The sequence below is a fragment of the Brachyhypopomus gauderio genome, chromosome 21 (genome assembly GCF_052324685.1).
Source record: "Brachyhypopomus gauderio isolate BG-103 chromosome 21, BGAUD_0.2, whole genome shotgun sequence".
NCBI lineage: Eukaryota > Metazoa > Chordata > Actinopteri > Gymnotiformes > Hypopomidae > Brachyhypopomus > Brachyhypopomus gauderio.
Window position 1 is genome coordinate 775,319 of NC_135231.1, and position 13,645 is coordinate 788,963.

A 13,645-nucleotide genomic window follows, 5' to 3' on the forward strand; every position below is an offset into this window, starting at 1 on the left:
TAGGTTCTGCAAATGTGCAGACTTTTAACTATCAGAATTACCAGGGGGGGGGGGGGGGGGTTTGAGTGGGGGTTCAAAATTTAACGTCAAAAGGTTTTTTGTTAAAACAGTAGAGAATGCAAAATAATCATCTTATAGATTATTTTATTAGGTAAAAACCTGTTCGGTAAACCTGTGCTCCGGCTAGCAGACTGATAAAGTACCATCTAACAACATAGGTTCTGCAAATGTGCAGACTTTTAACTATCAGAATTACCAGGGGGGGTTTTTTGAGTGGGGGTTCAAAATTTAACGTCAAAAGGTTTTTTGTTAAAACAGTAGAGAATGCAAAATAATCATCTTATAGATGTATATGCAGACTAGTAGCCTATTATTCGTAATGCTTCAGAAAGGAAAATACGTGTGTGTCATTTAGGATCATTAGATCATTTAGGAAAATCAAATATTCTGAAAAATGTGGACCATAAATTATACGATAATAATAATAACAATTACAATACGTTTCCCGCAAAACGTGCGTGAACCCTAATAATAATCGTATAGAAAAATCTTCGCAAAGAATAAAATATTTAAAAATGAGAGATAAGATTAAACAGATTGTGGACTATTTCAATAGTCCTTCTTATACAATCTGTCACTTGTTTTATCAAACAATCTTTGATTATTTACATATTAGACGTGTTTCGAGTTTCCTATTAGTAGGGTCATTTTACTGGACCTGGCAACCCTGTCCAATCCTTTTGCAACTGCTGCTTTAATTGAATTACAGTGTTAGAACTAGTTACATATCTTGTAAAAAATATTCCCATTTGTGCGAGTTTTTTTATACATGCGATGTATTCGAAAGCGTGTATGAACTTAATCGTAACGTATAGCTAATGTATAGCGTGTGTCCGTAATGTCTATTTTAGAAGCAGGCAGATTCGTCGTTTAGTTTGGGACGTTAGCTGCGACCAGACTGTCCACCATGGCGGGGAATTCAAAAGAACAGCAGCTGTCTCTGCGTCTTTACAACAGCCTTCAGGTAACTTAATCTCACAGCACTTGACGTTTGTAGATAACAGCACAAAGTAAGGGAGCTGATACGCAGCACAAACATTTTTTAAAACCCAAACTGCAGCCTATAGAGTAAACCTGAATAACGTTAGCCAGCGAAGCTAACTGGGCTAGTTAGCTATCTAGCTAACTTAGCAAATAAACAAACCAAGGACGCGCCTGCGTTTCACTTTTACTTTATTGTGTAAAGGCGAGAATGTAAGAATGAGCTGTATTTTTCGCAATGTGACCCCAGCTACTAAAACGTGTAAGCTGAATTGTAACTTCGCTACTCCAGAGCGCTGGTTGCCCTTTGGTTGATGGTCTTTTCCTGAGGGAGGCGGACAGTATGCTGGATCTTCTCTGCAAACCTTCGCAGCATCGCATGGATGTTCTGAAGTGGATGTGCAGCAGGTGTGTTTAAACAGGTGGCCGTGTTCACCTTACGCTTTAAAAGCCTAATGATCAATCTCATACATTTAGCTGTAAAGTACACACAAGCTACAATAATTTGACTATGGTTTGATATTACATACTATGTAGTTTCCGCCCTGAATCTAAATGTGTTTGTATTCCACAGGATCTGCCCATCCTTGAGTGAGAAGTTCTCTACAATGAAGTCCACACAGACTGAGGAAGTGGTGAAAGGTAAAAGGAATTATCTGTAGAATTGATGGATAGTTTGGTGTAGCGCGATGGGTAGAGTATTTCTCCACGTGGAAAATATGGATAACCAAATGTTGCTCTTTTTGTCACAGAAATCACACGATTAGGGCACGAAATGATGTTGTGTAAAGCTGATGACCACGAGTTAATTAAGGTATGGCCTGAAATAGTTCGAATAAAACTCAGCTAGGTGCCGCTAAACACGTAGAAAGCTAGTGTGAAGTGACATGGCAGTTTGGCTGTAGGTGATGCACGTCAGTCCGCTGAACATGTGGGGGTGACTGGGTTATCCTGTTGAGATGACATGTTATAGTGTGTCTGGTGACCGTGGTCTGATAAAGATTTGGAATTCCAGGGGGAACATTTCTTAAAAAATGTTTTTTTTATCTCTTAACTTTAATTTTGCTGCGTGTTAGAAATAAGCTAGCCAATTTTATGGAGCTCATTTTGGCACACGTGTTCTGTGTACAGGGATTTGCCACGCCATTACAGCAGCTTTTGTTTTTGGAGGAGCTTTTAATTATCGCCAAGGACAGCAACTACACGTCATCTCAGTAAATGCTTTTTGTAAAATTGCTTTGTACTTATTACAGTTTTTTATGAACAATTCGTTTTATAAATTGAGATTTATTTGGCATTGGCTTGTTTTCAGTGATATCCACAGAGAACAATCTGGAGATGAAAGCATGAGGAATGAGGATCTTCTGGGAGAGCTGATGTCCCCTGATCACCTCCCTGACCTGATTCAGCTCATGAATCCTGTTTGCACACCCTGGTCTGCACACATAAGGGAGCACCTGAGAGTCTCACAGTCTGCTCAGTCCAAGGGGAACCATGGAAAAGGCAATGACTCCAATAACAGGTTGGGTCATACTGTCGATATTTAGTTGTCACCTGGTGATGATTGAAAGTTGAGGTAACCTGGACTTATAATTGCATGTTCTTGTTTAAGGAGTCTACATCATTCAGGCCTTGGTAAACTTGGTGATGATTTAGGTGAAGCTACAGCCCTCCTGCAGTCGACTCAGAATGCCTTAGAGGAACTCCGCAAAGAGGTGAGATGTCTGGAAGTAATGGTCTTTCACCAGGTGCTTTTATTTCATAATTTGCACATTGTTTCTCTCTGCTACTGTCCATCTCTTATTCCCAGCTGACTTTTGTTTTTGTGTGTGTCCTCCTTCCTGTTCCTAGTGTGACTTCCTGCAGACACATGCGCCAGGCTCTGGGGGCGCACTGTCACCTTGCGCTCTAAAAGTAGCAATATCGGACATGGCTCAGCTCATGACCGCCTTCAACCAGGTCTACAGTACAGAGTTCAGGGACTACTGTCAGAGAGCACCCCCTGTCCTCAGCCCGCACGCACAGGTCTTCCAGAGTGTTCACCAGCTCCTGCACAGCTGCAACACGGTACTGCTTCATATATTCAAACACTTTCTGATATTGTAGCTCTAGGTTGAATCGATTCTATGAGCTTCTGTAGATTTCTCTGGTCAGCTGAGGCATTATGCCACACACATGCATCTCCCTCAGTGTCTTCTGCAGACTTGTGATGTAAAGCCTTGGAGATGTATGTAGAGATGCATATGACTGCATGTATATGACGCAACATAGACAGACCAGGCTGCAGTGGATGGATATAGTGTCTCTGCCATGTAGGAGCTAGAGGCTCTGCAGCAGCTGTCAGACACCTCATCATCACTGATGAAGACTATGACACGGATACAGACAGACAGGCAGTACTGGGCCAAGGGTGAGAAGCAGACACTGCGTGAGTACTATGTTTCTACAATAGCAGATTTGGAAACGGTGCATAATAATGAATACATATAAGATAATTGAAAGTAGTCATAATTACACAATATATGCAATTATTGAAGAAAAGGAAGCTCCTCTTCAGATGATTATTTTTGTATTTTAGTTTCTGTTTGGAGAAGCCTTTACAATTTTTTTTATTATTCTTTTCATAATCAAATTCTGCAACATTTAAACTTTTATTAAATGGTAGTTTAAGATAAGATAAGACATTACTAACGATTATTTCACTGTCCTAAATTTTCATTTTCAGCTAACCAATTGGAGGCGCTGAAGAATAAATACACGGCTTTCCTGTCAAATCACTCATCATAAAAAATTTTAGAACTCGCATGGTTTGGCCTTAATGTCTTTGTGGCATGACCCATATAAGGTCACATTATCACCCAAATGTTTGTCAAAGCATGTTTCTGCTGCTTCGATTTTCACTTTGTAAATATTGTGTGCTGGTATTTTCTTATTATACCAACATAGAATTATGAGCTTGTGACATTCTAAAACTATGATGAAACTGTGTGTATATGACAAACTGCCCCAATGTGGCAAAAATGTGTTGTAAATAACTTGTAAATTAGTGCTGAAAATTCAAAATGAGCTTATGTATTAAAGTGGATAAAGTGCCAGCTGACATCCTTCCCCTCTTCCAAAGTACATATCTACCTCTACTTTTGCAGGTAAACAGACTTTAGGGGTAATTTCCAAACCTAAGATAACTAACTAGTGAGACTGGCAGAATTGTGGCTTTTCAAGTGCAAGTTGGGTAAATTCAGTATTTTGGGCCCCATTTACAGATGAACCAACACTGGAGTGGTTTTCCTTGGGCACCTCACAGTCTTTTCTCACACTATGTTTACCATCATGACACTCAAGCCACTGTGCTTCAGACTGCTTGTCCACAGCATGCTGGATGTGTCTCTGCTGCTGCCAGCACAAGGAGCCCCAGTAGCAATGCTACACTCCCTCTCATAGCTCAGTGGGAAGTTTGATCTTAGATCCCCACCTATATGAGGTGACAATCTAAATCTCTGGGTGAAGTTGCGACCTTGACAGGAAGTCTGCTAGAGTGTTGTTCGGGGATGAACTGCTAATTAGAAGCTAATGTGGGGAAGGCCCAGTTCAGTATACAATGCATCAGGTGCAGAGCTGGAAGTGAATGTGTTCCACCCTGGTGGTTGATGTTGAATATTCTCATAACGAGGTGAGATGGAGTAAGGAGTGAAGATATGGTGACCCTCAGCCTTGGTGTAAAGTGGCATAGACCCATAAACACTCCTTACTCCAAATTGCTCTGTGTTGCAACACTGCACCCCAGCCTGTGTGTGATGTTAGTGGTAACAATTTCTCTGTGTATGGGGGCAGAAACCTATTGAATCCCTGCTGTCAAAAGTGCATGTTGCTGCCAAGTTCTGAGAGCGGACATGCTTGTCTGGTTATCGAATTTTTGTTCTGGACTGGATGAAGGCCAAATGGCCTTATCCAAATCAGCAGTGGCCATAGTTGTAGCAGGTCCAGTGGCAGAAGCAGTTGAGCTGTGTTGTGAGCACTCCCTCCAGGGTAGGCTAAAGTGGATGTGGTGGCCCAAGTGGATTTGTGCTACCAGGGATAAAATGTCCTAGGTGGCATGGTTACAAGTACTGTACCTATAAACTGAGAAGAGAAGACAGTCAACCTCAATCTCCTGATATGTAGCTGCAGTACACTGATGTTTATAAGGGTACACTCTTGAGTTAGAGAGCATACAATCCAGTCATATCTGTTTCCAATGGACAGTACGGCTTGCCTGCACATGGAGAAAGTTCTTGGAGCTAGAGACAAAAGGACCTTGAACTGAAAAAATATTCTGGAAAGTAAATCTTAGGAAACGGTGCCGAGCCAATGCAATGGGGATGTGAATATAAGCGTCCTTTAAATTGAGTCATAAAGCGTTCATTTGGAGCTATCACTTTCAGAACATCTGTTCCATGCAACAGATGCTGAATGGAAGCATTTTGAGATGACAATTTAGCCCCCATAGATCTGGAAGTGGGCCACCGTCCTTCTTGGAAATGAGAAAATAAACTGAACAAAATCCTTGGAACAGTACAGAACTCGACCTCCTCTATGGCACTTTTTGCCAAGAGGGAGTTTATCTTTGTAAGGCAGCAGCCTGAACTGCACCAGTTCCTGAGTAATGAAACGTAGTGTGTGAGGTACTGCCTCAGTTGCATATTTTATCATGAAGCAGGTTTCCACCTCCTTCAGATGCTAACAGGAGGTAGGAGTTTGTATTATCAGTGCAGCTGATTCAGACGGCATGATTGGAAGCCCTGACAATATCCTTGTTTGAGAATCGTAAGTCAGGGCACATTACCTTGCCTAGGGAAAAGATCAATCAGGGAGGTAACAAAATTGTCTAAAGAAGGCATTTGTTCTAGGCCAAATTGAGATGCATCTGGCATATTCCCTGTAGCACATGGTGATAACGAGGGTCTGGTGTGTGAAGCTATTTTGAAGGCAGTAACTGCCTCATTAAATGCATGACATTTAGGAATGAGAACAAAGGTTGTCCACAGAAGAATGTCTGCTCTAGTGTCAGTAGCTGGGATGGTGGCTTGCAAAAATTGTGAGCTACATCAGGCCTGCACCAAGCTGTTCGTCCTCCAGTGAGACACAGGAGAGTGGGGGAGAACTAGCATGAGTGGATGTTCTCATCTTCTGAACTGAACAGAATCTGGCTGGAGACCATATCATCCCCAAGTTCTTCTCCTGGGGACGAAACATCCAACGGGCTGGACGCCTGAAACAGGCAGTGTGCTAACAGGTACCTGCAGCTGTTGATGTTAACCTGTAGTAATAAGACTTCAGTGTGAGCCAGACTAATGGAGAGAGCCTCTCTTTTATGTTTGGCACAATGCATACATAGGTGTGTTAAGGCCTTGTTCGGCTCCAAGGCAATGATGGATATTCTGTGTTGGAGAGGTGATCGTGAAACCAGCTGGGAAGTCCATTACAGTCAAGAATCCTACACTGACTTGGTATAAAGGTGCTATGTAATGTAAATAAAGGAACGTGTTCAAGCAGAGGAAACTTTGTAAGAGAGAAAAAATGCTCTTTAAGAGTATGTATGTTGTGCTATGTTGGTGAGATGGACTATGGCAGCCGCTGCTCTGCGCATTAGACTGTTAGGAATGTCCTTGTGTGAGAGTATTCCGTGGTGCTTGTATGGTTAGCCTCTATGTCAAATCATGTCCATAGATATCTATGCAGAAGGTAATGTAACACTGCAAACCTGCCCACTGACGAACTGTGGATTTTGATGCCGGTGGGGGTGCTAACAGTAATGTCAGTTGTCAATAATCACGGCTAGAATTCATCACAGCTCTGGAGGACAAGAAGAATATTCCTGATGCTCAGTTCAAGTTTCATGACACTCGATCCAAACACATGAAAGAGAGGAGAAGAATCATGGGTGACCAAGACTTTTATAGTGCTGTTAAGCTGAAAAAGCGTTCGCTTTCCTGCTAAGCATTGTGAAAGATGCATCATCCGCCGCTGAACAATAGTAATCCAGGATACACAGTCCAAGTACCTTCAGTTTTTTAAATGTTGTCTGGTTCTATTTTACTTTATTTGTGGTTTTATTGTACCATCACAGTCTAGCGTTTATGTGCTTGGCACGGTCATTACCAAAGAAATGTGTGGGATGCAGGAGACCTTGTATTTAAATAGGCATTGTGTAATCATTCCTTACTGAGGCTCAGGATTTCTGTACACAAACGCATTTTGCGTGCACACAAGGTCCTGTGAAAAAATTTATGAAAAGACAAAGCTGATCATTTAGACATAATTTTTTGAGAAAGATTTCAATGAAATAAAGGTCTGTGTGTAATTCAAAAGCAGCCTTCACACAATGCTTTTACAAAGCTGTTTCAAAAAGATGCCCATAGGTAAAATTTTGTAGATATGCATAAAAGAATAGGGGAAATAAATTAGGGGAAAAAAATTTTTTGTTTTGTTTTGATTATGGCAAAAAGCTAATTTAAATTAAATAAATTTATTGTTCTAATAAATTGTTCTAGTGTGGAAAACGTAGGCCTATGGAAAATATAAGGAAAGAAAAAAGTGAAGCAAACTAAATTGTTAATTTCTTAGTCTTCTAGATTTCAAGCAAAATAATTTAAAAAATGATCATTATTGTATTACTGTTTTAAATTTGAAATGAACATGTTTTGCTACAAGAGTCAAGTCTCAGGGCTGCAATAGAGCTCAGAACATATTTTCACATTGTTTTATTTCCCTAAGATTTACTCTTTAAGGTTAAACGGTGACTTCATGAGCTCACATGTCATTGTGCCATGCTTTGTGTCAGGAATTATGTAACAACACCTGCTGCCTCTCCTCAGACAAACATAAGGGAAAATTACATTTGTTACATTACATAAATTTGCCTTTATTCAGATTTCAGATCTCTCCCTCTGGCCATACTTTGTATACACTCTGAAATTGATCCCAATTAGAATGACATGAATAAGTTTTTCATGCAGTATCGTCTGATGTGGAATATGACCTGCTATTTTGCACCATAACCTGATGAGTTACAGGGTGCTAAGTGCTAAGTTAGTCTCTTACATTAAATTACTTTACAAGACACATAACTGAATAACATTTTACTTTTATTTGGACACATTTTCAAATATTTTGTATAGAAGCCAAATCATATTTTAAATGTGGCTTTGCATGTTTATTGATATTTTCTATCTCTAACACTATTTCATTTAGAGCCTTTATTGAATTTTAGCATGTTAAACTTAATCACTAGGATCATCAGAAGCCACAATATATACACATAGTGCATACATAACAGATTCCAAGTGTAGTGACTTCAGTCAACAAAATTCTTCATGAAAACTAGATGTTATACACTCACTGGCTACGTTTTAGTAGCATCTGTACACCCGCTGACCCCAACAGCAAACCACACAGGGTTCCAACCTATAAGCCAAGAACTGGAATCTGGGAATACAGTGGGCACAAGATCAGCAACACTGGAAACTGCTGTTAGGGTCAGACTTTGATGTAAATACATGTGTTTGTGGTGCAGTACTGTATGGGGAACGCAGGCTGGACCTAACTGAGCATCAAGTCATTGTTGACCATGTGCATCCCTTTACAGACATGAGTTACCAGTACTTAATTATCAGTACTGAATTGCCAGTCTTATAATGGCTACACATGGTATTACGTCCTGCATAAAAATGCATGACACAAAGTACAAATAATATCAAGAGTGGTTAAGTGGCCATGATAATTAATTCAGTGCACTGCCCAGTCATAACTGGAACGTGGCAGTGTGGAAGGTTTTGTCGTATGAACGTGCAGGTGACAAATCTGCATCAATTTCATCATTAAATAATTATATAAATTAAAGGAATGCTTTGACAACCTTGTGGAACCCATGTCATGAAGAATCTGAAACAAATTAGGTATGGTCTTCCTAATAAAGGAGCCAGTGGGTGTATAAGACAATCACAAGCAAATTTCAGTATATTTAAGCAGTAAAAGTACTCAATTATTATTTAAAAAACCCTGGACATTCATTAATAGCACATCTAAATTAAATCGGTTTTGTGCTCCAATTGTTGCATCATGTGAAAACAACAAATGCCACATTTTGCTGAGGCATATTATTTCCTCTTATACCCAAATAAGTTCATTTAATAAAATATTTCTGTTTTTCTAACATTCAAAACTGAAAATGTCACAAAGGCATTAAGTATTTTTCTAAAGCTCTGTACTGTTATGGAAATAATGCACATCTTTAGAATATCTGAAAAGCAATGCAAAAAATGCATTTTAACAACACAAACACACTGTTTAAATTTGCATCCCTGATGTTCATTCAATCTGTTTCCCTTATTTCATGTTCCCTCATTTTATGCTCATGTTCAAACATATTCATGATTCTACTACATATAATAAGAAATGTACATTCTGAAAGAGGAAAAATATTTGTGCTTGCTTGTAATATACATTACAAAATACAAACATATCGTGCCATGTATGGTATCAAGCAAGGTGTGTATGTATGTATGTGTGTGTGTGTGTGTGTGTGTGTGTAAACCTACCCCTCAAATGTATTAAAGGGGCTTTGCTCTACAGACTCCATGTTTGAGTACACACAGTAAAGAAATACTGCAACAATAATGAACACCAAAACCCGCAGCCATCCTGGAGCACTCAGACATTTACTCCCGTCAGGGTTAGCTGCCACCGGTTTAGCATCCTGTTGGCTGTATTTGGCTGTGTAGGCTGTTGATCGAGAGAGCGGTGTACTCTGGTGGGCTGTTTGAGTGCGACTGATGACGGGCCTTCATGATGGATATAGAAGAAGTTTCAATTATTTTTCCAAGCAGTAATAGGGATGAGGACATTTGGATGTAGAAGAGTGGTGAACTCTAAGCACAGAATTACAGAATGTTGTCAGGAAACGGCAGCTTGGTTCATGCTAACAGCAGCATTTGGAAGGCGCTGACAGAAAGGAGCTCTTGAAAGATGAACTGACGTTTGCTCTGTACCTATACTTGATTTAGCTTTGGTACATGTGCTTAATGACTCACTCATCAGCTCTATTTGCATCTTCAGCATATTCAGGTGTCCTAGTCCTCCTTGTCCTGCAAAGATGCATGATAGTATTTACTGAAAAACTGCCAGCTAATTGAAAGGCAGAACATAATGTTTAATTGTCTGTATAAAAAAGAACATTTAAATAAAATGCAAACAACATGCCCTCTACAATATTGTACTCACACATCCCCAAAGACTTCATGCTTCACCTGCAATATAAAACAAGGCAGAACTTAGATCCATGTACAAATCAGTTTGATGCAACTGTACCATAGAAACTCCTGATCCACTTGTACTTACTGGTGGATGATAAGTAACGTACGTGATTTCTTCCTCTGTGGAAAAAAATGCAAATTTTTTTTCAGGAGTGCATGACTTCAGAACCAAAAGGGTTAAGCTTTAAATGTCTGGTTTCTAATTAATTGGGCTATTACGTTCTTCTCTGTAGTACGTCTTGTCAGATGATGATTTTGTGGCCTTGGCCATGGCTTCTGTTAGTTTCTTCTCATAAAGCTTCCTGGTGGAATCTGGACAAAGAGAATTTACTCCTTTTACATCTCAACACATAGTTCATAAAACAGAAAAACAAGCTTCCACCATTCCAAAACTCAAACCATATCAATTATTTAGCTCATTTACCAACAATGGGTCCATGGTTGATTCCGTGCTCATCCAGAAGTTGGCAGAGCTCTTCAGCAGACTTGGTGCTGAGTGAGGACATGGCTACAGCTTCAAATAACAAAAATTTTAAAAAGTCAATTATATGCAATGGGTATTAATGGAGGGAAATATTTTAAAAGGTAGGAACATAAAAGTCGGAAAACTGGTTTCTACTAGCCTAATTGTTAATTTAGCCACACTTTAATGTAACACAAATGTATTTTGCAGTATTTAAAATCTGATTCTCAGTTGTTTTACAAAGCACAGATTACTTTGCTGATGTTTATTTATTTTTACTGTAAATAACTATTCCAGCTGATAGAACATGTGCAGACAATTTGGAGTTTGAAAACCAAAAGTCATAGAAAGTAACAGTGGGATGTTTTTACCTGCATCACGTGAAACAATTTTCTTAGACCTTACAAGCCATATTGCATAGTCAAGCCTACTTAGTGTGCCAAACATGAATGATGGGTAATATTTTTAAATGGTGTTCATAAAGACACTGGATCAAGCTGCGTAGATTAGTAGCCTATAAAAAAGAAATCCCTGTCCACAACAACTGCTCAAAACAGATATTCAGCAGAATAACCCAACGCTATAAAAACACTATCTAATAATGTCTTTTATCTAAGTTTATGTCCTCTTTAATCAGAGCTGTAGAAGCCCTGACCGTTAAAATAAATTGATCAAATGACCCTGGAGGCACAGTGAAGGTTTCTGTCAATGGCAAGCCAAGCAATAAAGGGTTTGAACGGATACGTGCAGGACCTGCCGTGTTCCTGCACAAGCTTCAGGCAGTTGTAAAGGAAAATTATCGAGTGGTGATGTTCATGCTGCCTGAAGGCCAACAGTCATCATGGCCTTTACACTTCAGCTTAGGTAGTGGGAGATGCAAATGTACAACTGACTGCACTTTTATTTTAAGTTGTGGTCTTGTAGGATTGTTTAATTGATCGATTGACTGAATTACCTGTTGACTGATCGGCTGCATGGATTGCTATCTTCAACTAGTAGCTAATTAGACTTTACATTAGGATTACTATATTATGATTAATACACCTTAATAGCATCCTCATAGTGGAGGAAAAAAGAAAAACAGTCATAAACAAATGTTTAACTGGATGCAACAATAACTAAAGTTGGAGGGGAAAGTAGAAAAAAGAAATAATTGTACAATTCTACCCAAATGTATGTGTTGCACGCATTTGTACCTATTTATTTTCATTTGTACATATTTTTTAAACTTTGGCCTACGTCGTTGGGCACCCCATAGACCTGGGATAGTTCTTCACAAAATAGAGAGAATACATTACGTAAATTAATAGATGAAGGTATGCTATGCTATGTGTTTTACGGCCAAAAGAATCTTTTGGACACCGATTTTGATGGCGGCCATTTAGACCAAGCTCTAACTTTGCAGCTGCTTTTAAAAAGCCACAAATTCTAGCACTTTTTAAAGACTAAAATGACCGTAAAAGTCACCAAACCTGCAAACAAAGCGTCTAAATTGGCATAACTTCGTTTTTCCGTCTTGAAAAGGTTTGGAACAGCTCTCCTAAAACTGTGCTGACGTATGAAGGTAAGGCACTGAAAATGGGTGACACCGTTGGGCCCCTAGCAGTTCTGTACTTTAAAGCATTTGAGCTTTCATAAGCATACGGAAAGTTACCAGAAATCGAGTTTCACAAGCATACAGAAAGTTACCAGAAAGCAATAATCGTAGCTTGTTATTTTTCTGCGGGAGGGCCCGGGCCCGACCCTGCGGGCTGCATATTTTCTATACAAAGAACTGAGATCTCAAGGTTGCCAAGCACGACTAAAGCAAAGTATGGAAAACCGCAATTATCAACAAACAATACAACCTACTACCGCACTGCTTGGAAAATGTGTTCCCAGTACAACAATTACATAAGCATACAGGATCAAATCTGAACAAGACTGAAGCTTCAAGGCTCTGTCAAGCTCTACCTAAAACTATAATCGGGGAAATCGGGACGGAACATCTGAAAACATCTGGAGCTGCGGATCTTTACACATGCGCGCAGCACGCTAAGAAAGCAGCTGCACTACTTTACACCCCGAAGAAGTATAAAAGATCAGGCTATTGACGCAACTTTTTACACTAATCCGCTCATCTACACCATAATATAAGAATTGAGTTTGCTTTATGAGCAAGAATAAAAATCGAACTTGGTTCTTTTGCTAGCAAACGTTGGCTATCCAATTCGTGCTCAAGCAGTACAGCAGAGATATAACACAAGAACGACCGGGTTTAAACTGTAGGACAAACAGAAAGAAACTGGACACACAATATGCACAAACTGCGGTGTGTTCCGTTAAATCCTCAAGCAAGCTAATGAATTAAACGGGCCACTCACCTGTCTGCGGTTCCCAGTTAGCAGCGCTAGCTTCCCAGTGCTGGGTCCCTCACACGTAACGTGACGACTTCATGGGAGACGCCCTGAACTTGCTGTAGTTCCGAAACGCTGAAGTGCTTTTGCTTTGGGCTGGTTCTCCCACATCGGTGATTTGGGCCACTTCACGTCGTTGCTGGGGCCGTCAAAATCTTTGAAATCTTAAACTTAAGCAACATTTTTTGTTGTGGCAATTTTGACTGTGTTAAAAAGTTAGCCCTGGGCATATGAGCAACAATAGGCCAGCTTGTGCGGGTGAAATTTATTTTTAGTCTTCAAATTTGCAAGTATCTTTCATTGATGGGGCATACATAATATATGTTAGGTAAAATGCTAAACTTTTACTACATCTGCATTTAAACAGCATATGCAATCCGGACCTACTGTATGGACAAAAAAATTGCTACATTTTTCTACAATAATGCTTTTGTGATTTGCATTCTCATATCTGA

The 13,645-nt window shown here is 39.7% G+C and overlaps 2 protein-coding genes across 2 annotated transcripts; one reads left to right on the forward strand and one right to left on the reverse strand.

Annotated features, from left to right (window-relative positions):
* The first annotated feature begins 718 nt into the window (after positions 1-718).
* haus7 (HAUS augmin-like complex, subunit 7) lies at positions 719-4,136 on the forward strand. The gene is made up of 10 exons (XM_076983769.1): positions 719-1,024; positions 1,334-1,449; positions 1,616-1,683; positions 1,794-1,855; positions 2,173-2,255; positions 2,354-2,563; positions 2,654-2,756; positions 2,893-3,108; positions 3,358-3,469; positions 3,767-4,136. The coding sequence occupies exons 1-10, from the start codon at positions 968-970 to the stop codon at positions 3,826-3,828; spliced, it is 1,089 nt and encodes a 362-aa protein (XP_076839884.1). The 5' UTR covers positions 719-967; the 3' UTR covers positions 3,829-4,136.
* Positions 4,137-8,148: 4,012 nt separating this feature from the next.
* emd (emerin) lies at positions 8,149-13,315 on the reverse strand. Its single transcript, XM_076983771.1, has 7 exons — positions 13,158-13,315; positions 10,756-10,845; positions 10,551-10,643; positions 10,417-10,451; positions 10,300-10,325; positions 10,110-10,163; positions 8,149-9,860 (listed from the first exon to the last, which is right to left on the reverse strand). The coding sequence occupies exons 2-7, from the start codon at positions 10,835-10,837 to the stop codon at positions 9,614-9,616; spliced, it is 537 nt and encodes a 178-aa protein (XP_076839886.1). The 5' UTR covers positions 10,838-10,845; positions 13,158-13,315; the 3' UTR covers positions 8,149-9,613.
* Positions 13,316-13,645: the final 330 nt, after the last annotated feature.